This window comes from Brachyhypopomus gauderio, chromosome 16, assembly GCF_052324685.1.
Source record: "Brachyhypopomus gauderio isolate BG-103 chromosome 16, BGAUD_0.2, whole genome shotgun sequence".
NCBI lineage: Eukaryota > Metazoa > Chordata > Actinopteri > Gymnotiformes > Hypopomidae > Brachyhypopomus > Brachyhypopomus gauderio.
In genome coordinates, this window is record NC_135226.1 from 12109012 (window position 1) to 12133538 (window position 24527).

Sequence of the window (24527 nt, forward strand, 5' to 3'; positions counted from 1 at the left end):
GTCTGAAGGATGAGTGACCCTCTCTGGAAGCCACTGTGTTCAGTGGCTTCCAGGCTACGCCCCAAATCATCTTTAATTCATGATCGCGGGACGGGTGCAGCACGGTGACCCAATGACCCTGTTATTGACCTCCTCAGCTGCATTTCTGAATTAAGCTTTATGACAGTGTTTTAGCTTCACTTGTCTGCTGGATTCTATAGTGCAAGATAAATGATGATGATGATGATGATCATCATCATAATGTTCCCTATTGCTGATGGAATATCACAGCAGTTTTTTTGACTGCTCTGTTTAATAATTCCATTGTCTGGTTAATTATTAAATGATCATGAATGTTGGTCACACTGTAACAGTGAGCGTGTCAACATTTAATCATCGCTGCACTGGATTAAATCTTGTTGGTTTCACTGCCTGTAAATCGTACTTGCCAAAAGACCAGTAATTCCCTCATTATGCCCTTAGGCCAAACCTCCTCATTGCTTAAGATTAACTAGAAGGCTCCCATAAAGATCCATTAGTTACTTCTAATGGTAATGTCTTTCTGTCCATGTTTAAATAACCACACTTCTAATACCCTTAGTCAATTCAAAACAGCACAACTTGGTGAATGGGATCCTCCTGTTACTAAATTACAGTTTTGAGAACTCAGTAGTTCTGAGTTGAGAACTGTAGTTCTACCTTTAAACTAATCTTTAAACTCTGTACTAATCTTTAAACTCTGTACTAATCTTTAAACTCTGTACTAATCTTTAAACTCTGTACTAATCTTTAAACTTCTAATCTTTAAACTCTGTGTCAGTACCAGGAAAGACTCGCATAAGGAAAAGAAGTACCAGCTAAGAAGATAACAGATTAATAGATTATTATCTACAGCTAATCTATAACCCCTATATAATGCAAGGAGACAGACAGTAGTCAGATTATCATCGCCACGGATGTCCAGAGATGTCCAAGTCAGTGAGAAAACACACTGACTCAGTGACAACGCTCTGCAATGAGCCACGGGATGCAACGTTTAACTCTTCATGTTGATGAGTTGCTACACTGTGCGGACGAGGGATAGAGATGAGAAAGGTTCTGCCAGTCAGAGGTGTGTGTGTGTGTGTGTGTGTGTGTGTGTGTGTGTGTGTGTGTGTGTGTGTGTGTGTGTGTGTGTGTGTGTGCGTGTGTATGTGTGTGTGTGTGTGCGCGCGTGTGCGCGTGTGTGCGTGTGTGTGTGCATGTGTGCGTGTGTGTGTGTGTGTGTACTTTGATCAGAAGCTGTCCTCAACGTTTTAATCAATGTTCTGGTTAAGGAGAGTCTTGCTACAACGGAACTCACATACACACTTTGCTTCACCAGCACAACGCTGCACTGACAAGTTGTCCTTGGACTCAGACAGTGTGTGTGTGTCTGCGTGTGAATACTAATAGCGTGTGATAGACATGATCACAGCCTTCTGCTGGTCAAAGACTGATCCTCACTGCAGTGCTGTGGCAGTTCTGGGTGTGTACAGCCAGACATACTCATCACCACAGCAAGTGCCATCCATGGAAAAACACACAGTGAATGTCCCTGTTCAGTCTACTGTGAAATTGTCAGAATTATGTAGTTCACTTACAATCTGTATTTATGTAATAACTGATCATGGATTAGCAATATGCATGGAAAATGTATGGAAATCTGAATACAGATGAGCGCAGTTAGAAAGCTCACCATGATACATTTGAAACTGAATCTTACTTTGTTGGAATCAGTCCCCACAATTCCCATCCTGAAAAGTATTGAAACAAAATACAAAATCAAAATCCCCACAATCCACCAAAGGACGCCACAAACACCAGAGGTCATTTTATTAGCTGTATATTTATTTGTTGAAACTGACATCAGGGTGACATCAAATATCACAAATAATATAATAAATGATATTATTCTGCGCTGTGGCTTTTGCTGCTTATCTGTAAACTAAACAAATGCACCCTCAAACAATGCTTGTATAATTTTGGTGACCTTAAAAAATTATTATTATAACAATAATTAAGGTTAGTGTTACAAATCTCCAGCTGCATAAAGGGCCATTTTATTTTATCATTTAGATATCACATTGTTATTGGTGAACATCTTAAGTTCTCCTTGCAAAACTATTTTCTGACTTACCCAAAAGGTGCATAGATCTTTGGTTTGAGAGTCATGACAATTGTGGCAGCAGAACTGATAGATATTTAGATATAGTGGAACTCAGCCTGTTGAAAACACCATTGGGGAAATAACACATACATGTCTTAATTGTTCTCTTAATCCAGTTATATTTTCTTGGATCCATGGGATTACTTCCAAAATATTTCCTTTAACAAATGGAGCAGAAAATATAGAATATGGAATGACTTTAATACTTAACTGCTGGCAGGGGTAGTTCTCATTAAAACCTAATATTGTCATCCTAATCAGACAGTTTCTCATATTTAAAGAGCCTTGGTGTGTTCATCGTTCATTGTGATGGTAAGATAAAGATCAGTCTCTCACTGCATTTCTTTGCTTTGATATTTCATCCCCTCACAAGTGTTGCAGAAGGCTTGGGTGTGCTGTTGTAAGTGAAAATGGTCTTCAGTTTAGGCTACAGCGAGTGAGGTATTACGACAGCGGGTCAGGGGACTCTTAACGGGTGCCTTTATGAAGTCGTGGGCGAAATCATCCCATTTACATTCGACACGTGCGCTCTGGAATGTGCCGGTAGCTGCCGGTATAAGCTGATGGATGTCCTGGAATAACAGTAAGGAAAGGCTGGAGAAGGAAGGGCTGGTGAGTCGTCTCAGAAGAGCTCCGAGCCTACTGGACTGTGCCTTTTGTTGTGAGGCTGGCAGCTGTTCGGGGGTTGGGGCATGGAGGGGGGGTGGTCCACATGCCGAGGTCTGATCCTGGTCATTTCAGCACTGTGTGTGTGTGTGTGTGTGTGTGTGTGTGTGTGTGTGTGTGTGTGTGTGTGTGTGTGTGTGTGCGCGTGTGCGCATGTTTGATGCCAGACATGAGACCAGCATCCCACACTGCTGGGCTTTTTCACAGCCATCCATTCAGCCTTGTTACCATGTGAACAGTACTCAGAAAATGCAGGAGGGACTTAATATGAGGCCTTCCAATCGCCACCACATACACCGTGTACCAGACACGAACAATCACACCCCGATTTCAGCAAGGATGTGATTAATAAGGGTTGGATGGAACGACTGGGGCTGGGTCCATCCTGCAGAGGACCACACCGAGAACCTAACAGACAACGAGGCCACCGCCCTGAATGTGAGAGAGAAAAAAAAAGAAGAGAAATGGTGTGTGGTAGGAGGGGAGGGGCAGTGAGGAGGTGGGAAGAGTCTGGACAGATTGGAGATATTCAGTCATTCATACACGCTACAGGAAAGGGTGGGGTTATAGCCTCAGAATGGGGGGGAGGAGGGGGAGCCCATTGGGTGGGTTCATCTGTGTGGGAGAGAGAGTGAGTGAGAAAGATAGAGGGAGAGAGAGAGTGAGTGAGAGGTAAAAGGAGAGAGAGAGAGAGAGAGAGGAGGGGTTTATAGGGTGGGTTAGTAGCCATTGTTAGGCAGCTTGTCTCAGAGCGAGCTACAAGACGACCAGCGGACTGTGTGTGGGCCAACTGTAATGAGTAGAAGCATCAGACATCTCAGCTGTTGATACAGCCGGAGTGCGTGTACGAGAGAGAGAGCGAGAGAGAGAGAGAGTGAGAGAGAGAGCGCGTGAGGGAGAGCGAGAGTGAGAGAGGGAGAGAGGGAGTGTGAGAGAAGTGCAAAAAAGGAAGGAAAAGAAGACGAAAAAGAAAGGATACTACAAGTATGCTGTGCTGTATAAGAAGAACAAAGCCGGTAAATACTGATCTTTTCATTCTTTATTTCTGATCATTTACTTTGTAATTTAAACAGGCTTTTGATCTGCTGTGACTTCACTCGCCACTCGCTCCTCAGCTAGCCTTGAAAAATCTGACACGCCTTGCTAATGTAATTAAGGTGCTGACAGTATGACTGGAGGAATACAGTTCTGTATTAATGGAATTTGGATTCTGATATGACTGCATCAGCCACTGACAACAACCAATTCAGATCAAATAACCAACCCGTATTTGACTGCATCAAAGCTTGTACCTGTGATTCAGGTGCATTTGAAGTGATTCCTTAATAGGGTCCCTTCATTCAAGCTTCTCATTGTAAGTTTCTTTGTTAATGATTGTTTCATAATATAAAAGGAGCAACGCATCATTGTTTAAAGGCGACGTTTACCACAATTACGGTGGTGTTGCTATTTGCGTGTAATTAGGCGCCGGTGTGAAGGCATAGTTATAAGTTTGAGCAGAAAAAAAGGGTGTGGTGTGGACTCATCGAACTCCTTTGGCAGTTACATGGCCGCGGTCTCTAGGGAGCCCGGAGCGTATATGAATTAGTGCCTTAAAAGGATTACGATCATCCTGGGACATAACGTGTACATTGTTACTAGAGATTTCTACAGATCGACACCTGTTCTGCCAGACATGCACGGGCTCTTTCTCCATCATTGTCTGAGATTCATGTTTCTTTTGCTTAGGAGAGGAGCGCGTTGAGCGCCAGGGTGGGTCTGAGCAATCTCGCAGAATTCGCTGCGACTCATTTAAAGACAGATAATCGCGCCTTTTGTTAAGGTGCATACAGCGCCATGAAATGGTAATATTGGACTCACACAACAGTAATTAACAGAAATACTCCACGGTGTCCATAAATCTCAGTCTATGACTCATTGCCGCTTTGCTTTTGCCGGTTTTTCCAATTGCATCCCAGCGGCACGGTGCAGCTCGCGCAGGTCCAGGTCCCTGGCTGCACGTAGCGCGCGCAGTGAGAATCGGTACAGATCCACTCTGCGGGCGCGAGGCAGGTCGCCGCGCGCGCTAATGTGTTAAAACCGGAGGAAAAACGAGACGGTTCCGCAGGATCGGGTGTAACCGTGCGCCGAAAAGTGGAGCGACGGTGGGCTCACGAGGCGCAGGTGGCACCGTCAGGTGGTGGTGTCGGTGGCGGTGTCCGTTACTCTCACGCCGCCTTTGTTCTTGCAAGACGAGGCCGAATAGCCACAGACCGGTTCTGTAAACGAAGACGCACGTCGTCTCCGTGCATAGCCCAGGCGGCGGTGCCAGAAATGGAGTTTCCGGTACGCGTGCCTCTCGGATCAGGGGTACCGTACCGTATTCACCTGGTCTCGCGCTCCTGCGGGATAAAAGGGTGTGGTGCTGCGCGTGAGAAGCGAGAGAACGAGACGGGGGAGATTTCGCTGCATTCTGCAACACCCTCGCGCGTGCTTCCGCCTCACCGCCTACAATAAACGGAACACCCTTATAATAACCCAGATAGGAAATAATTGTGTAGGTGCACAAACTGTTGACATGTAGCCCACTTTGATGGGTAGTGTCTACAAGCCGATGCGGTTCAGTAGCTCACTTCACTTTGTAACTGGCGTGGAGTGTGGCATCGCATGGCAACAACGTTTAAATCTGAATCTTAATGGACCGAACCGCCGGTAAAAGCAGGTGGGATCCTACTACGTGCCTTATTCCCGTGTCGAGAGACTTCTCACCGGGCCGGTGAATTTTAAGCAGGCGGGCAGAGGCGATGCGCTGTCTTTAATATTCATGCACAAGAAAGCCCACATTATCTGCATTTATGCAAGGTAACTGGTAATTGAGATAACGATTTTTCCCCCTGTCTTGGCTTCCTCCTCTCTCCCGACCTGAAATCCCTAACGGTACTTAAGTGTGGCTGCGCGGGGAGGTGGGGGAGGGGAGTTAAAAGCGCTTATCTCCGCCGCTCCGCCGGGGCGTGGTTCACGGGCCATTGGGCGACACCGACGCGCATCCATAAAACAGAAACGTCTTATTCGACACGGTACCCGGCTAGATGAAATACCGTGAGCTGTATTTTGCAAAACGTTTCATAGTACGAAAGCTTTATGCTTAAAAATCCAAATTGAACAAGCATCACTTGTACAATGTGCCTGCAGTGTGACAGGGTGTCCAGATATTCGGATACCGGGTCCCTCTACTACAGTATTTCAGATTACCATCAATTAGTATCTAAATAAATTGATAAAATAAATACATTAAATTGCACATGAAGTGGATTCATACAAACCAGATTACTCATTTTCAGCATCCATTTTATTTTGACAGACTGCCATGTTTCAGATCAACAGATATTTCTAAAAAACCACATGTTTGTGGTTTGACTATAAATCGTTTGGACATTTAGACATGCATACAAATCAACTAGCAGGAAATAATTACTTGGATGGCAAATCCAGAAAAAAATTATTATGTGTCCAGAATGTCCATTTGTTTCATGAAAGGTACATTGAACAATGCAAAACAAACAATCCAGCGGTGATCCCCTCACCAGTGTAGCGCCACTGCAAGTTCTGATGCTACAGTCCACTTGGAATCAAGGCCAGACTCCGTACTGACATGAAGGTAATTCAAACCAACTGCACGTGGAGGATGGGTAAATATACGGCCTCTTCTTTAAACACCTCCTCTGCAGCTGTATGGTAATGGCCTGCATGAGTTATGGCTGCACACTGGTGCATTTGCTGTGACCGACATCTTCGGTGTCAATCATTTTGATTGGACAGGCTTCCCCTAACAGGCCTGCACCGATCTGAGGTTGATTGTTGCATGGCTGTTCTGACAGTTTTCATAGTCTACTGTCTTGGATGACTAATTCAATGCCAGTTCATTGTTAAGAGCAAATCATAATTTAAAGTTCATGGAAGCAAGACACAAAGAATGCATTAATCTGCCTCGTAAAATCTAATTTACTGCAGATAAACAAACTGAATATATCAGATCATTCCCAATACGTTACAACTTGAGGATCAATTGTAAACGGCTAAAAAGCATTACTTTCCATATATCATACCATCCCTTTTATGATAATCACTTACCATATATTGTCTGAATATCTTTTCTGGTCAAACCCCTCACTAATGGGGATGATTTCATGCAGGCATTCAGGAATGGTATTACTCATCTTTGTGGTAAATCACATTAGTGTCAGGTTCTAGGCTCAGCATTTAAACTTGCCTCGGGTAACCTCCTTAAACCTGTGGGCTGCTGCAGTTGCCGCACTTTAATCCAAATTAAAATGGATCTCAAAACCTAGATTCCATGTAACTATAGCATTAGCAGTGTTCCACTGTGCATTATCCCTTGCTGTGTTATTTATTTTTTTTCTCTGGCTTTTTTTTTTGTTGCTACACCATGGTCCTTTTTAAAAACCTGGTATTGAACAAAGACCCTGACGGCATCTACCTCTGAGCCAGGGTCCGCTGGCGTCATTTGCGGATGATGTTATGGTCTCGAGCGACGAGAGTGACTCATGAGAAATGAGTCATTCGGTAGAGGCAGCTACAAGACTTGCCTACTAGCGCACAGCATTGCTAACAGCACACAATATCTATATCGTGTTGGCCATTTTGCTCAACACATGCCGCTCTTATCTCAGAGAAAGCAACAGGTCTCCTAAGACGGAGAAATCTCACTTTGTTTCATATACACTACACACAGGAGCAGTAATTTTCAATACAATAAGACAATTAAAATTAATTTTATTTTATTAAATATGTATTTGTGTGAAACTGCAGTCAGTTCTAAGTCATCATTAGTGAAATTCTTGCTTTATAAAGCTACTGGGAATAGCACAGTGTGTGAGAGCATGTGTTTGTACAGCAGAGAGGTTTAACTTGAGAAATGAGTACACTCAAGGGAAAATATAGTTCAACATAAGCAGAAAATGTGACTATATTGATTGGATATTGATGAAAAATAGCTTACAGTGTCAGTAAGTGTGACTACACATGCCTTTCTTTTAAGAGCAGCTTCAAGTAGTAAAGTTGTGGCCTCGGTGAGATGGTTTCCATGGTGTTTCCATGTGTTTCCCATGTTCACTCACCTTATATGCCTCCTGTAGCCAGTTACTAAGGATTCAGTAACCGAGAGAGAAACACAGGAACCTGGCCCCATCTCAGAACCTGACTCAGCACCGTGCTTGAGCTGGCTGATGCCGTCGAGATGCTCCATTAAAGTCTAACAGGGAGTATGTGAATGGCCACTGCTGTCTGACCTGTTCTGGGGACCAGGGCCTAACTGGGTCAAGGCAATGTTTCAGTGTCTACAGCACATCAATATGTGAACTGGATCAATGGAGCTAGAGCTGGAGTTTATATGTAGTAGAAATTTACACTATAGAAGAATTTTCTTCACTCCATTTAGTGACTATAACTCAATTATGCGCACCTTAATTCAGATGGAGCACAGTAAAATTGGTCCTCTCATTAAAAACTTATTATAACTAGTAAAAATAACTAGTTAGCTTTAAAATGTAAGTTTCATACCATTAAATCTTTTTTGAAAATGCAAAAAGCATAAATAAATACAAAAACATTTTTATCAATTGTAGGAATAATTTTCTGGTTTTTTTTTTTTTTTTTGTTATTTTTATTTTCACAAGCAATATATTATTTGATTCAGATTCACCTCCTTATTTCTGCATAATATCCCAGTCTGATTTTGTTTTTAAGATTATGATTGGCTAATCATTTTACTGTTTATTTGCAGTTGTTTGATTAACATTTCATTTCTAGAGTAAATATGTCTTTTCACACATTATTTGTCATTTTTCATTTAAATTATTTCGATTATGTTTTGTTTTCTCATTAGAGACATATGGGTATTAAAATAACATCCATTTGGTGGGGAAATTCTGCTGAGGATCCTGACATAAAAAGGTAAACAAACTCACTTCTCATGTCCCCTCTCCACCACACCACGCTTGTCAAACTTAAAACCGTCTTACTCTAAAAAAGCTTTAAATAACATTTCTCATTTGGAGTCCGCATTTTTAGCATGTGCTAGCGTGTTAATGCTACAAGAATATGTGTTAGCACAAGATTAGCCACATACCTTATTGCTTTAATCAAAATAATTAAATTACACTGTGCGGATATTGGCCTTTAATTTGTAGTGATGTTGTAAAGGGTGGACACCTTTAACACTATAATGCTTTTTGTGTAGCATGCTAGTATTACAAGTCTATGTATGAGGTTTGGCATGTCATTATTATATGACAATATACTGTAGGTCTAGCAACATGGAACGCCTACAACTCTTCATAATAGATTATAGGTGAGAAACTTTTAGAAAAATCTGTGTAACTGGAAAGTGCCCCCTGCTGCCAGGTCATTTATCTTTATGTACATTTTCACAGACTCCTAAGCTGCCTTTACCAGTCCACTCTCTCCAGCTGTAAACGCCGACATCAGCTGGGTTATAGTTTTAGGATTAATAGCACTTCACCCCTTTCTGGTTGTGGCTCCAGCAGTACTCCCATGAGTACAGAGGGCACCTGAGCCATACATCATGAGGCCTGTTCAGGCGTGTTCCATTTTGAACATGCCTTTTGAATGTCCAGCCAATGCTGATCAGCTCCGATCCTGCCATTTGGTCTCTCAGTGGTTCCTGGCACCCACAAGCACAGGACAGAAGGAGGGAGGTTTCATGTGTGAACGCTGGGAGCGGAGGAACTGTCCCCGCCCACTTGCTCCGTTACTGCCAGGTGCCAAGAAGCGTTGGACTAATGAGGCAGGGAATTTTTTTAGACTTCTACAGATGAAAAACCTTTGCACTCAAAGCATCATCTGTGGAGCTGTGCACTCTCTTGCATCAGTAGCTAGACAGATCGTCTTGTTGCGACCTAAGGACACAGTAACATTTTCCATTACATCGCCAATCAAAACTCGGACATGCAGATTATGCACGCTTCATCTTGCAGCCCTGCTTTCCGCAGCTGTGAAGCGTTTTGGTTAATGTGTATAATAAAACTGACCAGTCGGAAACTTACCATTTGTTCTGTGGAGAGAAGCGTAGACGTCAGTGTAACACCAGCGATGAAGATCTCTGGAGGTGTTGGGCCACAGAGCTGTGAGCGAGGCACTGATTAAGGGAGTAGGGGCTGTTGGCCAGGCGGCCCGTCGCAGTGCATGACTGAGGACTGGAGCAGCTCATTAAACACTGGACCAGAACCTCGTCTGGCCAGTGATCCACGAGGAAAGGGCAGAGGCATCAGGAAGGCCGCCAACAGCTCCTGGGAGTGAACGTAATGATTCACTGACATACACCGTCCATTAACGTCTGTGGGCTGATTATAGATTTTTTTAACTTTTAGAGTCAAAGTGGAACCGTGGAATGCATTTAATTTTGACGAGCTGGACACTTCAGGTCAGACTTTGAAGCTGCTGATGTCCTGTGGTTATTGTAGTTGCTGATGTCCTGTGGTTATTGAAGCCGATGATGTCCTGTGGTTATTGAAGCCGATGATGTCCTGTGGTTATTGTAGCTGCTGATGTCCTGTGGTTATTGTAGCTGCTGATGTCCTGTGGTTATTGAAGCTGCTGATGTCCTGTGGTTATTGAAGCTGCTGATGTCCTGTGGTTATTGAAGCTGCTGATGTCCTGTGGTTATTGAAGCTGCTGATGTCCTGTAGTGATTGAAGCTGATGTCCTGTGGTTATGGTAGCTGCTGATGTCCTGTAGTTATTGTAGCTGATGAGTTCCAGTAGTTATTGAAGCTGATGTCCTGTGGTTATTGAGACCGCTGATGTCCTGTGGTTATTGAAGCCGCTGATGTTCTGTAGTTATTGTAGCTGATGTCCTGTAGTTATTGTAGCTGATGATGTCCTGTAGTTATTGAAGCTGATGATGTCCTGTGGTTATTGTAGCTGATGATGTCCTGTAGTGATTGAAGCTGATGATGTCCTGTAGTGATTGAAGCTGATGATGTCCTGTGGGTATTGAAGCTGCTGATGTCCTGTGGGTATTGTAGCTGCTGATGTCCTGTGGGTATTGTAGCTGCTGATGTCCTGTGGTTATTGAAGCTTCTGATGTCCTGTGGTTATTGAAGCTTCTGATGTCCTGTGGTTATTAAATCTTCTGATGTCCTGTGGTTATTGAATCTTCTGATGTCCTGTAGTTATTGAAGCTGATGATGTCCTGTGGTTATTGGTCAGTGCTCTTCACTGCTGTTTAGGATCAGTGTACTCACAGAAGTCAAATTTAATGGACATACTGAATGATTTCTTGTTGCCTCTGAGGCTGCAGTACTGGTGTTTAGCAGTACTGGTGTGTAGCAGTACTGGTGTTTAGCAGCACTGGTGTGTAGCAGTAGCCTACTGGTGTGTAGCTGTACTGGTGTTTAGCAGTACTGGTGTGTAGCAGTACTGGTGTTTAGCAGCACTGGTGTGTAGCAGTAGCCTACTGGTGTGTAGCAGTACTTGTGTTTAGCAGTACTGATGTTTGGATTCATGCCAGAGTGTGAGAGTTGTTGACGGGGGGGGGGGGGGGGGGGGGGGGGTGGCGAACGTTAATTGTTGAGCGGGGGGCGGTATGTGGCGAACGTCAGTTGTTGAGCGGGGGGGGGGGTTGTATACGTTGTATATCGTGATCGATCGCCAGTGGAGGGCGACATAGATATGGATCGGAGGTAAATAAACTAGATTTTTTTTTCTCGCCGTGTGAAATCGGAGGTGTGGCGTGTGAGCGTGTGAAGACGGTCAAATGCGTGTGTCACACGCTCAATGCGTGAGACTTGAGAGCCCTGAGTACTTGTGTTTAGCAGTACTGGTATTTAGCAGTACTGGTGTTTAGCGTGGTGTTTAGCAGTAGGCTACTGGTGTGTAGCCTGTTCTTAGGATGCACTATGCAGATCCTTACTAAGCCTTATGGAATTGTGTAAATCTTTTCCTGGTACATTTTATATTATGTATCATATTCAAATTATCAATCAAAGTGTATTTATATAGCACTTTTTACAACAGCTGTTGTCACAAAGCAGCTAGTCCGAGTCCAAGCCCCCAGTGAGCAAGCCAAAGGTGACAGTGGCAAGGAAAAACTCCCTAAGGGCATGAGGAAGAAACCTTGAGCGGAACCTCAGACTCAGGGGGGGAACCCATCCTCCTCTGGGCGATGCTAGTCACCATAACAACGTCGGTCACCATAACACCATAACAAATTATTTAACATACTCAATAATATTAAAGGCAGGGTTGCCAATTCTCACGCATTGTGCGTGAGACACACGCATTTGACCGACCCCCATCCCCCTCGCAGGGTGTTAGCGCAGGGTATTAGCGCAGGGTGGTAGATCAGGGTGGTTGTGCAGGGTGGTAGCGCAGGGTGGTTGCGCAGGGTGGTAGCGCAGGGTGTTAGCACAGGGTGATAGCGCAGGGTGGTAGCCCAGGGTTATAGTGCAGGGTGGTAGCACAGGGTCATTGTGCAGGGAGGTAGCGCAGGGTCGTAGCGAAGGGTGTTAGCGTAGGGTGATAGCACACGGTGTTAGCGTAGGGTGTTAGCGTAGAGTGATAGCACACGGTGGTAGTGCAGGGTGTTAGCGTAGAGTGATAGCGCAGGGTGGTAGTGCAGGGTGTTAGCGCAGGGTGTTAGCGTAGAGTGATAGCACAGGGTGGTAGTGCAGGGTGTTAGCGTAGAGTGATAGCGCAGGGTAGTAGCGCAGGGTGATAGCGCAGGGTTGTAGCCACAGGGAGGTAGCGCAGGGTCGTAGCGCACAGTAGTAGCACAGGGTATTAGCGTAGAGTAATAGCACACGGTGGTAGTGCAGGGTGTTAGCGTAGAGTGATAGTGCAGGGTGGTAGCGCATGGTGGTAGTACAGGGTGTTAGCATAGAGTGATAGCGCAGGGTAGTAGCACAGGGTGATAGCGCAGGGTTGTAGCCACAGGGAGGTAGCGCACGGTAGTAGCACAGGGTATTAGCGTAGAGTAATAGCCCAGGGTGGTAGTGCAGGGTGATTACGCAGGGTGATTATGCAGGGTGGTAGTGCAGTGTAGTAGCACAGGGTGATAGTGCAAGGTTGTAAGCGCAGGGTGATTGCGCAGGGTGGTAGCCCAGGGTTGTAAGCGCAGGGTAGTAGCACAGGGTGGTAACTGTATAACTGTGCCCTAATGATCAGGTGACAGCTGCAGCAATCTCACCTGCTTCAGGTGTGTGAGGCCAATATGGCTTCCTGCGGATCAGGTGCTCCTGTGCACTGTTAAAAGTGCTGTGGTGTGTCCTCACTGGAGCAGTTGGATGACTCGTGCATCTCCGTGTGGCAGAGCGTGTCTCAGCATGTCTCAGCGCATCTCAGCATGTCTCAGCGCATCTTAGCACATCTCGGTGTCTCAGAGTATCTCAGCGTGTCTCAGAGTATCTCAGCATGTCTCAGCGCATGCTCGCAACGGCCACAACTGTACCTCCACACCAAACTGCAGCCTTGGCAACAGAGTCCCACTATGACCAGACTCACAATCCCCATGACTCCACCAGTGCACTGCAAGCACTGCGAGACACTGGGAAACAGTGGGCTTGATTTCAGTCCTCTCACAGTGTTGCTATTGGTGATGTGACAGATCAGATGTAATCTCTGTGCATATCGACTCAACCCTAGTGAATGTTTGGGTGTTTTTGTATAGCTTTGAATAATGCACTGGATAATAAACAAGGCTTCTGAAACTGAGGCTTCTGAGCATGTGACCTCACTTAAATCTGTTCCTGTCTCTCACGTGACCTCACTTAAAGCTGTTCCTGTCTCTCACGTGACCTCGCCTAAAGCTGTTCCTGTCTCTCACGTGACCTCGCCTAAAGCTGTTCCTGTCTCTCATGTGACCTCACCTAAAGCTGTTCCTGTCTCTCATGTGACCTCACCTAAAGCTGTCCCTGTCTCTCATGTGACCTCACCTAAAGCTGTTCCTGTCTCTCATGTGACCTCACCTAAAGCTGTCCCTGTCTCTCTCGTGACCTCACCTAAAGCTGTCCCTGTCTCTCATGTGACCTCACCTAAAGCTGTTCCTATCTCTCATGTGACCTCACCTAAAGCTGTTCCTGTCTCTCACGTGACCTCGCCTAAAGCTGTTCCTGTCTCTCATGTGACCTCACCTAAAGCTGTCCCTGTCTCTCTCGTGACCTCACCTAAAGCTGTCCCTGTCTCTCATGTGACCTCACCTAAAGCTGTTCCTATCTCCAGCCCCGTCGACAGGGGGGGACAACCGGGTCTGTTGTCCCGGGCCCTAGGGCCAGGGGGGCCCATCAAAGAGCCCAGCAATTTATTTTTTATTTAAAGTCTATAATTTTTTAATCTTGAAATCTTTCATTAATATAAAATTATGTACTCATAATAAGCTCAATGGCTCAAATATATATGTTTTTTACCTATCTGCATATTTTCCATTAAGTGCATACACCCCCGCCTCCCACTGGAAAATGGTTTGATCCAGCACCGACTGTAGCCGGCCGGTATCGGCCCAACAGCGGGAAATACAGTGGTGGATAGTTAAAGTAAATACAGAAATCTGGAGCGCAGAAAAGAAAGGAAAAACATTTACCTGACGAATTTTAAAGTTGCATTGTGTTCCAGGTTTGAAAAGTGCTGGAATTTAGGGTAAAGTACTTGAAAATGCTTGAAATTGTAACTACTTCGTTTCACAACAAATAGCTGTCTGACTGAACAGTTCTCGTGAAGACGTTAAGATTGGGCGTTTTGAAAATAAACAACCATTAAATAATGTGATAAAAAGCGAATTATTTCGAATCATTTCGAGTATATGTATAAATATTTAACTTAATTAAGTTTAACGTGCTGGAAAATATTGAAATGGACCTTTAAAGTGACGTACACGTGCTTTAATTCCACCTTATAAAGGTATATGAACCCTACAAACATGACTTTGTTCATTGCGCTGAAGCGCGGCGCGCGCGAAGTTACAAAATTCGAGAGGTGTACGACCTCGCGAAACGACAGCGCGCGAGGCCTTCGCGCACGGGCGGAGCCACTGCGATTACGTCATTTTCGCGCGAACCCTCGCGCGGGGGGGGGGGGGGGGGGGGTACATGAATCTTTCTTGTCCCGGGCCCCAGCAAGACTGTCAACGGGCCTGCCTATCTCTCATGTGACCTCACCTAAAGCTGTTCCTGTCTCTCTCGTGACCTCACCTAAAGCTGTTCCTGTCTCTCACGTGACCTCACCTAAAGTTGTTCCTGTCTCTCTCGTGACCTCACCTAAAGCTGTTCTTGTCTCTCTCGTGACCTCACCTAAAGCTGTTCCTGTCTCTCACGTGACCTCACCTAAAGCTGTTCCTGTCTCTCTCGTGACCTCACCTAAAGCTGTTCCTGTCTCTCACGTGACCTCACCTAAAGCTGTTCCTGTCTCTTAGGTGGAGAAGAATGAAGATGCTGATCAGGAGATCAAACAGGATGGCACCAAGCCGGAAGACAAGGCCCACAAGGCTGCCACCAAGATCCAGGCTAGCTTCCGCGGGCACATCATCCGCAAAAAGATGAAGGACGACGACAAGGAGGACGACAGTCCCGCTACGCAGGAGGCGCCAGCTGCGGAGGCGGCAGAAGCGTCGGACAACGAGCCCAAGGCTGAGGAGGGCGGGGATAAGAAGAGCGCCACCTCCCCCACGGCGGAGAAACCCGGGGAAGCCGCCGCCACCCAGCCTGGGGAGGGCAAGGCCAAGAGCCCCGTGGCCGAGCCACCAGCTAACTCTCCAGCGGCCGACGAGGGCAAGGCCGAAGCTCCTCCCACTTCGCCCTCAGAACCGCCCACCAAACAGGAAGTGAAAGAGGAGGCGAAGGAGGTGGAGAAGCCCAAAGAGGCAGAAGGGGCCAATGAGGCTGAGAAGCCCTTGAAGAACATGAATGCAGACCAGAAAGAGGAAGAGGTGAAGGCGGAAGCCAAACAAGCCGACGTGCCTGCTGCTAGCGAGACTGCTGATTGTGAGGACGCAGACCAAACACAAGACAAAAAAGGTGAGACAGCAGGAAATGAAATGATTGCAATCAAATGAATGCAAAAAGCAAAGCAATGTTTCGCATGTTCGTAAGAATGCCCATGCACCAATTTAATTTGAAAGATAAAGGGGAGGTATGTTTCTCTATAGTGTTTAGACAATCCTCTTGCTAAATCTAATATAAACTTTACCCAATGTTATTTGTTTCATTTGATATGAATTGTTTGTGGAAGCGGCTTGCCCTTGGGAACCCTGCAGTGATATATTGGCTGACAGCTTTCATAATTCAAGTAAATCTTTGAAAATCTATCACACCAAAAAGAAGCAAAGCAGCTGTTCTGTGGTAATTAACCACCATTTATAAAGACCTGCACTTAATTACTTATATAATATAATTACTTTTTTAATAATATGTAATATATTATGCGGGCAGTCATGGTCCTGTGGTAGGGAACTGGTCTTGTGACCAGAGGGTCGTGGGTTCGATTCCCAAGCCTGAGGTCATGACTGAGGTGTCCTTGAGCAAGGCACCTAACCCCAACTGCTCCCCGGGTGCTGGGCTAGGGCTGCCCATTGCTCTGGGCATATGAGCACCACAGCCCCCTAGTAATCACTATTGTGTGTGTGTTTGTGTGTTCTAACTACACAGATGGGTAAATGCGGAGGACAAATTTCTATTGCGGTGAAAAAAAAATCACAATTGAAAAATATGGCACATTTCACATTTTTTCACATTATATTATTCCTATTCCAATATATATTTTCAATAGATTTTCTGCCAACATTGAAATCAAATATTTTAAAAAGAAAAATTATTTTGCTCACAAACCCAGTTTCCTATACAATGAGATGTTTGCTGTTTTGCATCATCATTTGCATACTACAAACTCTAGCAGCTTGAGCTGTGTGTAAACCCATCATTAATGGTTCACAGATCATACAAATATGCTAATTAAGCACTGACATTTTATTTCTTTAATAAATGAAACGCCACGTCTGCTTTCACTTCCTGCTCTCAGAGAGAGAGAGAGTACTCATCACTCTTTCAGAACATAAACTCTCTTGTATGGTTGTTTTTGCTATTTGAGTATACACAAGAACAGCTAGAAAATTGGTTTCTCAGTCAGAAACCAATGCAAAGGAAATGTGATTGGTATTGGAGCAGTAGAGACACAAACACTACGTTCATGAGACCAATATAATCAAGGTGTACACACCATTAGTAAAGGTGATGATGATGTGCTGGGCACTTTTAACTGGGCCCTTCAGTGACCTCTGACCTTTAGAGGAACATGTCACTGGTATGTTTCGACCCTGAGAAAGGTTAGTAGCAGATTCACGAAAAGACAGATCAATCCAAACAGAATCAGCAAATCGAAACAAAATCAGGGTTAAAAAAAGAGAGATCAGATAGCAAGAAAAAGCTTGCTAAATGTACCTTCCAAAAGCTAAATATACCTTCCAAAAATATGAAAGGAAGGAAGACTGAACCTCGAGTTCAGATTCAAAGCTCTTTTTGAAGCACTGGACAGTTCTAATTCCAATGCTGTTTGCTGAACATGGTTAGCGCTACAGCAGAGGCTGTTGTTGCATGACAGTGATCTCTGAGGGGAAAACAGGATGAATCTTTAGCTAACCGAATTACGGAATCGATTTCTTACCTCTGTAGTTTCGCCTTTAATTGTGTGGTGGTTTGGCAATAAGATCCATACTGATGTGGGCTGCTCAGCTCAGTCTGAATTAACCACAGCTGGGCTTTTTAAATGTTCTATCAGATTCTAAATGGCTGTGCATACACTTATCAACCATTAAGAGACCAGTTTCCTGCCACTTCAGGAAGATGGTCCTGACCCTAAACCCTTTAGCGGAGCTCAACCATGAGATCCTCAGCTGACCTGTTATCTGTCAAAGCAAAGACATCACTCTCACTAAACATGTACATTAAGCCAATCAATCATGTGTTTAAAACATCTGACTGACTGCAGGTGACCATGCAACAAAAGCCTTTAACACCATTGCTCATTTTGGTAATTTATTGCCTATTTAAAAACCATTCATGTTATGTTATACTCATTTGAGCAGCTGAAAATGAGTATTTTAAAAAATATTTCCATTCCCAGATGCTGCAGAGGAGCCAGCCGATGGAGTGGGTTCAGAAGCAGACAAGGAAGAAAACGAAGACGAGAACGCTTAAGAAGATGCAAAATTGTAAAACAACTAATTAAAAGGTTTCTCTTTGCCCTCTGATTGTGAAGACAGTCAGTTTTAATTTGTTTGTCCAATATTTTTTTTTTTTTGTGTGGCAATGATTTTTTCACATCCTGGGGGGAGTTTCCATATGCAACTTGCGGCTCAAGCTAGCAGTGAAGTGATCTGGTGCTGACTGCTTTGATGTGCAAGAAACAGACAAGAAATCAACCCAGTACTTTCATCAACTCCACCAAAGGACAGATCACGCATTTTCTTACTCTATCTGACCTGTTGTACCTGGTTTGCATTTATAGTTATTCACATGCAGAACCCTTTTCCATCCACCATAGTAGTAGTGCACTGCTGTTTAATAGGGAGAAGTATATCTCTCTTTCAGTGTTCTATGTTGATGCGTTGTTTTGGCCAGCATTTCATAGATAGCTTGAAACCCATTTGACCCATTTGCATGGGAATTCCTTCTGAGAGGAAAACCTTATCGCAGTCACAGTAGCCAAAATGTGTGGCTTCTTTTCGATGTCCTTGGTGTTGTTATGACAGTTTGATATCAATTGGATATATTCCTGCGCTGATGTTCAAAATGAAAATTAAATCAAACAAATAGAAAAAAAACAGCAATTTCCTATGTTTACGTGAGTGCAATGTCAAGTTTGAATCTAAAAGGAGTTAAATTGTGAAAAAAAAGTTTCAGTGTCTGTTTTCAAAATAAAGAAATGTGCCAATTATCATTAAAAGATGGGTGCGTTTTCTTTTTATGTGTGTATGTCTTACATGCATGAGTCAAGTGTTATAGAGGGTAGTTGCAGAGTGCTTTAGTTCAGTGTTATACACAAGGTTTTCCAAGAAATGGGACCTTTCACACACACACACACACACACACACACACACACACACACACACACACACACACACACACACACACACACACACACACGTCACAACAAGTCCCCCTCCCACACCCCACATCCCTCAAAATCCTCATGTAGCTTTAGCCCTGAGCACTACGGTGTCCTGCTACTACACACTTGTGTCCATTGACAGCTGCTGGCTGGAACATCATTGGAGGGATGGAGATTGTTTTACTGTCTCTGCTGCCCCCTAGTGCAAGCAGGTTCAACTGCAGGCTACACTGTGAAGGGGGTAAGTGAAAAACGCTTGTCTTTTTGTGTACTGGAGAAACCGCCAGTACTTGTTTCTAATGTGTAATTACAGTTTGTGAATGAATTATTATTAGTGATTCCAGCCTGTCCACTACTCCTACTTTTCTTACTCCATCTGTTCTATGAGTGATATGTAACATTTCCTGTTCTGACTCTGAACATCTGTAGACACAATCTGTAAATGGAAATTTTTTTTGCATTTTGCATGTAAATTAATATTATGCATTAATGATTTTGACAGTTACCTCCATTACAGAAAGCTAAATTAGCAACAGTTAAATATAAAGAAAGGCATGTAACGTTGTACTTGAATGATAGTGGGATTTTATAATGTAACAAAACAATTTCAGTAGGTCAGAGTCTACATCCACATCTGTCTGATATAGCCACACCTGTCTGATATAGCCACACCTGTCTGATATAGCTACATCTGTCCGGTAATTATCTGATCCACTGGTTCTATGTTACATAAAACCTGGCAGTCTAACTCAGGTGTTAAGTGCAGCCATAAGATTATCTAATTATTAACATAAAAAAACACATTTCAAACCTCTTAATAACTCAAAGGCAGCCAAATCTTTCAATTGATGTATGATAAGAATCCCAACATTATTGTTCATCTGTAGCTTTGTAAATGGCTACATAATGTTACATAATCTTTTTCACTGGAAGTAGTATTTGATCAACCTAAACAATTACAGGATCTATAGCAGGGATCTAGTGGATCTCCTGAGCTACTGTTCAATATCCACCTATGTGTGATTATTGCATCCAATCCACCAATCCATTCAATGCATAAATTACTACAGGTATAAGAAAGCCAAAGAAATTACAATAATCACACACTATTACCTGTGCTATTATGTGTATTTTCAAAATAACTGCTACATTTGAACTTTTTTTTGTGAATTGGCTTGGTGTTCAAAAGCATAACCTATCCAGGAACAGCATAAGAAATCTAATACATCTAAAAATTAACAAAGAAATGACCCAGCCCCAGAACCTCGGGCTTGCTTTCTCTTTCTACTGTTTTCTATGTTTGGTTACCAAGGGTCACAAAAGCTTTAAGGTACATATCAGCTAGCAATAGTCCTGTTATGTTATGATGGCCTGTGCCTTAATTACATTTAGAAACTGATAAAGATTTCATATCTTTATAGGGAGAATAAACTATTCAATTCATAAAGCATCATTTTATTTGTTCCTTATATGATAAACATAATTCTTAAGTTGTTAACACACACGGCAAAAAAAAACAACAAAACCCAAACCAAAACAAGAACAAAAAGATAACCAACAATATTTTTAAATACAGCACGTCCAATTCAAATGACTTTATTTCATTTTTGAACGTCATGGGTACTTTACAGTACATACGATTTTTAGAAACTGATCGCATTAATTGAAGAATAAATCAAAGCTGTTATAAAATGTTCATTGCATTGAAACGAGGGAGTAGAATTTCCTCCTGTCATGAGAACTCTTAATATGACGTTCCATTTTTTTGGAGTGGTTTATAGTCGAAAAGGTTCACACACACAAATGGCATTTAAAAAGAAAAAAGAAAAAAAAAACAAAACAAAAGCATTTTGCTTATGAAAATTCAGGGGAAAGAAGACATTGTAAGGCTACACATAATGCAACTATTGTTAGCTAGACCTGATGGCTTATAACCACAGTCATGGGGTAGATGCTTTATAGATTGTGTAAGTGTATTAATGTAAAATCAAACATATGCACATATCCACAGTAGTGACAGTTGTACATCAGCTACAAAACATACCAGTCACACTTTAGAGTAGGATAATCTATAGGCTACTGAAAAGCCCACCATGACAGAGACTGTATGTCTGAAGTGTATATCTTAGTGTTCTTCTTGCTGCCGACTGCCTACCATATTGGAGGAAATTTTGTCTAAAGGGGGTAGCTAGCCCTTTATATGTGACTGCTTTAGCACATAGATCTGCCTACTCTAAACTATGATGAAGAAACTGCTGATTCTTATCACACATGAGTGGGGAGAATGGAACAGGTTGGTTGTATTTGTAGGATTAACAAGGCATCGAAACTCTGGCAGCTCACTGGTTGACGGCGCTGTCACTCACTCAGGAGGTGTGGGGGTAGGCGGGAACAAAATAAGTATCAAAGGTTTAAATGAACCATTAGGCCACAGGGAGAAGACACATTCAAAGTATACACTTGTATCTAAAAATAATGCAAAACCTAACCTAGTGTAAATGCAGGTCCGAAGAAAGAACGCACTTCTCACAATTCATCTAAATATGACAATACCTTCTTGTTCTTTTTTAGACTTTGTGTTTTGGCAAAGAGCGTGTGGGTATTTGCACTTTAATGCAAAAATCTCAATAATAGACATCATTACATTCTATAAAAGGAAAATATGAAGATACTTCACCTCAAAGGGACAGTGGATCTATCTTTTGTCTGAGAGATTATATCATGTAAATTATCATTGTTAAAAACCTCCAGTTTTGTGTCCTAATTGTTTTTTACTTACAGGGTGCACGAGGGTGCCACCAGTGAAAACTACAAGTTATGCCTCAACAAATTCACGAGCCTATTAAGAAACATGAATGTAATATATTATTTTTTTAAATAGATATATATATATATATATATATTTAAGGACAATGGATTCAAGTAGATATATACAACGTTAATTGAAATGGATGAGGAAAAAAAAACTCGTGAGATTCCATTAAAAATACACAGAAGAGAGGAGCAAAGATAGGATTAAACTAGAAGCTGAGCATTCATTGGTCTCATACGTTTCAGTCCAAAGTCACACAGATTAGCTGTATGGTACATATACCACAAATGGTGAAGGGCGGTAGATGGAGGAGGAGCTAGTGGCCGATTCTCACAGTAAAGTTAGTAACCAGGCAACCAACCAGCCTGCCCTAAAACCTGTTAAGGTGGTACGAGTTTAGAGTCAGAGTGATAAGCTTTCATTAAAGTGGAGGGATGGCTTTAAAAACAACAAACAATACACGATATTCATCTCTCAGGACGCGCCGTCCTTCCAAAAGATTCGTTTCATCCTTTTTTTTTTGAGAAGAATCAATTGTTCAACATGGAGTTGTGCAACAAACAGTCCACACTTTTACACACTCTGAACACTGCGTCTCAATTCAATTCTATTCACAAAAATTCACTTTGCTTACATCAGGTCTGTTGTTTGTTTGTTTGTTTTTCCATTACGCCACCAGACTACAGCTCAAATCAGGGACACTTCAAACAACATCTGCTCAGAGGACGAGCTCCGAGTTTACTGAAAAGGAGAAAGGCGAACATGCGTGCTACATGTTTCAGAAGGCGCGCCTCTATTGAGCCTCTGTTGCTATGGTAACCGAACTGAGTCTGTGGGTTGTGGTGGTTGTGGTTGAGGCTTCAGTCTTCCCCCATGTTAACTCCATCTGTGGAGATTCTACAATATGGGTCACTTTTAGCACAGAGCTAAACTCTGTGCCTGCTGGACATCTGGGCCATTTTGGGCTGAGATTGTGAAGTAATTTTCTGCTGGTTAACTAATTTGTTCTTATACCACTCATGTGGCTTTTATGTCAACATTGTAGAAAAAGGTTTGGTGTCTAGGTCGTAATCAGGAAGTACGGTAACTATGAGGCTCAAGAAGTAGTTGACTGGCTATTTTCCATTTGGTGGTACTGAGCGCTGGTTGCTAAGACTGCTATCTATAGCTTATTCTGTATTCTGGCTAATAAACAGACTTTTTTTTTTCTGATGCTGCACTCTGTGTTACTTTTTACATATTTGGCAGGTACTGAAGAAACCTGGAGAGAGTGCACTATTAAAAGTAGCATTATTTATTTTCCAAATGTCCAGATGATTGCTGGCTGCTGTAGTTAGCACTAAAACATGTGCATTTTTAATTCTGTTTGTTCTCAGAATGTTGTGAGAAAAGACAAGCCAAACTAAACGAACTCCAGGACAACAAAAACGAGGACTCAACAAGTAAAGATAACAATAATCATATTCTAGAGCACTGTTTCTGTCAATTGCCCCCCATGTTCCCTTTCATGTTACTTTTTTTTTGTAATTTTTCAACATCAAACCATATAAATCACCCATTCTGATTGACTTTCTGAATTGTAAATGTACCTAGTTTGCGTGCGTGTAGGCACGATTCATTCTGGGTGGTGATGCAAACAGTCTGGGACACAGGCAGGGGAGGGAGTGTGTGTGAGAGAGAGAGAGAGAGAGAGAGAGAGAGAGAGAGAGAGAGAGAGAGAGAGAGAGAGAGAGAGAGAGAGAGAGAGAGAGAGAGAATGAGTGAATAAGAGAGCAGTGGGTGTGATTCTGAATAGTACAGCGCTGCGTATTAACACTTGAGTACAGGCAGGAGGAAGGGCAGGAGGAGGAGCCACAGTGATTGACAGACGCAGGCGGAGCCATTGATGTCCCTCCCAGTTCCAGGTCCTGCAAAAAAGAGAGAATGTGTGTAGTAGGAATTAACAAGCTCTCCAAACGAGAACATTTATAGACTCAGTGAAAAGGCCTTGTTAAAAATCCACTCTCAAATTCTTATAAAAATGTATAATCTATAGAAATAATCATAATCACATTCATCAACTAAATAATGCTACAAAATCCAAACAAAAAGTGAGAAAGGTAGAGAGATTTAGCTTTCTAAAGCTGACAAGACCCAGACAGGGGAACACAAGGACTCTGCTCTAACACACCTTAATTAACTCCCAGAGACCTCAGGAAATACACAGTGAGGTAATCAGATATACTAGAACATCAGAAATGTTACATTGGCAGTAGTTATTTAAAAATGTGGATAATAATCTGAGCACATTTTTATTTTTAATAAGATAGAAAATAAAAACATAGAGCGTCACCCTAGTATTCTTATGTAGAGTAATTTATTGGTACATTGTGACATCTGGTGGACAAAGTATAAAATACACTTTACTAAGTAAATTTATAGTCCTCAACCTGTGCACTCAGGGTGACAATGACAGACAAGTCCTCTGTATGGGACCTAAAAATGTGCTTCATAGAAATGGCCAGAAAGGATCCTTTACTATCTTTCTGTGTTGCCTTAACAAGCCTAAATATGCTTGAACATGGTGCTGACACTCATGCTTGGGGGGTTAGGGTTAGGGTTGGGGGTCAGGGGTCGTGTGGAGATCTGTATTAGACTAGATCCCCACATGGAGCGACGGAAGGCAGGTGTTATTGGTCCAGTAAAAAAACATATTTGTTAAAGTGGTCATGCACTATCACACTCTCCCTTTTATTGAAAACAAAAATATGGTCAAGCTAACTTAGAACCT

General features: G+C 43.0%; 2 protein-coding genes across 4 annotated transcripts in view; one reads left to right on the forward strand and one right to left on the reverse strand.

Annotated features, from left to right (window-relative positions):
- The first annotated feature begins 3539 nt into the window (after positions 1-3539).
- On the forward strand, positions 3540-18780 carry gap43 (growth associated protein 43). The gene is made up of 3 exons (XM_076977083.1): positions 3540-3849; positions 15257-15857; positions 17959-18780. The coding sequence occupies exons 1-3, from the start codon at positions 3820-3822 to the stop codon at positions 18030-18032; spliced, it is 705 nt and encodes a 234-aa protein (XP_076833198.1). The 5' UTR covers positions 3540-3819; the 3' UTR covers positions 18033-18780.
- A 1745-nt stretch (positions 18781-20525) lies between these two features.
- lsamp (limbic system associated membrane protein) overlaps positions 20526-24527 on the reverse strand; it is a 303186-nt gene continuing 299184 nt past the window's right edge. For all 3 annotated transcript variants that reach the window (XM_076976767.1, XM_076976766.1, XM_076976765.1), the window contains one exon: positions 20526-23664. In XM_076976767.1, the coding sequence (XP_076832882.1) occupies positions 23567-23664 (98 nt within the window). In that variant the 3' untranslated portion in view covers positions 20526-23566. The remainder of the gene's footprint in view (positions 23665-24527) is intronic.

Bases quoted from the DNA above. Each gene is read 5' to 3' on its own strand.
- gap43 (XM_076977083.1), top strand. From the start codon at position 3,820: ATGCTGTGCTGTATAAGAAGAACAAAGCCG. The intron at 3,850-15,256 runs GTAAATACTGAT...CCTGTCTCTTAG, and splicing joins GTATAAGAAGAACAAAGCCG to GTGGAGAAGAATGAAGATGC. The intron at 15,858-17,958 runs GTGAGACAGCAG...TTCCATTCCCAG, and splicing joins CCAAACACAAGACAAAAAAG to ATGCTGCAGAGGAGCCAGCC.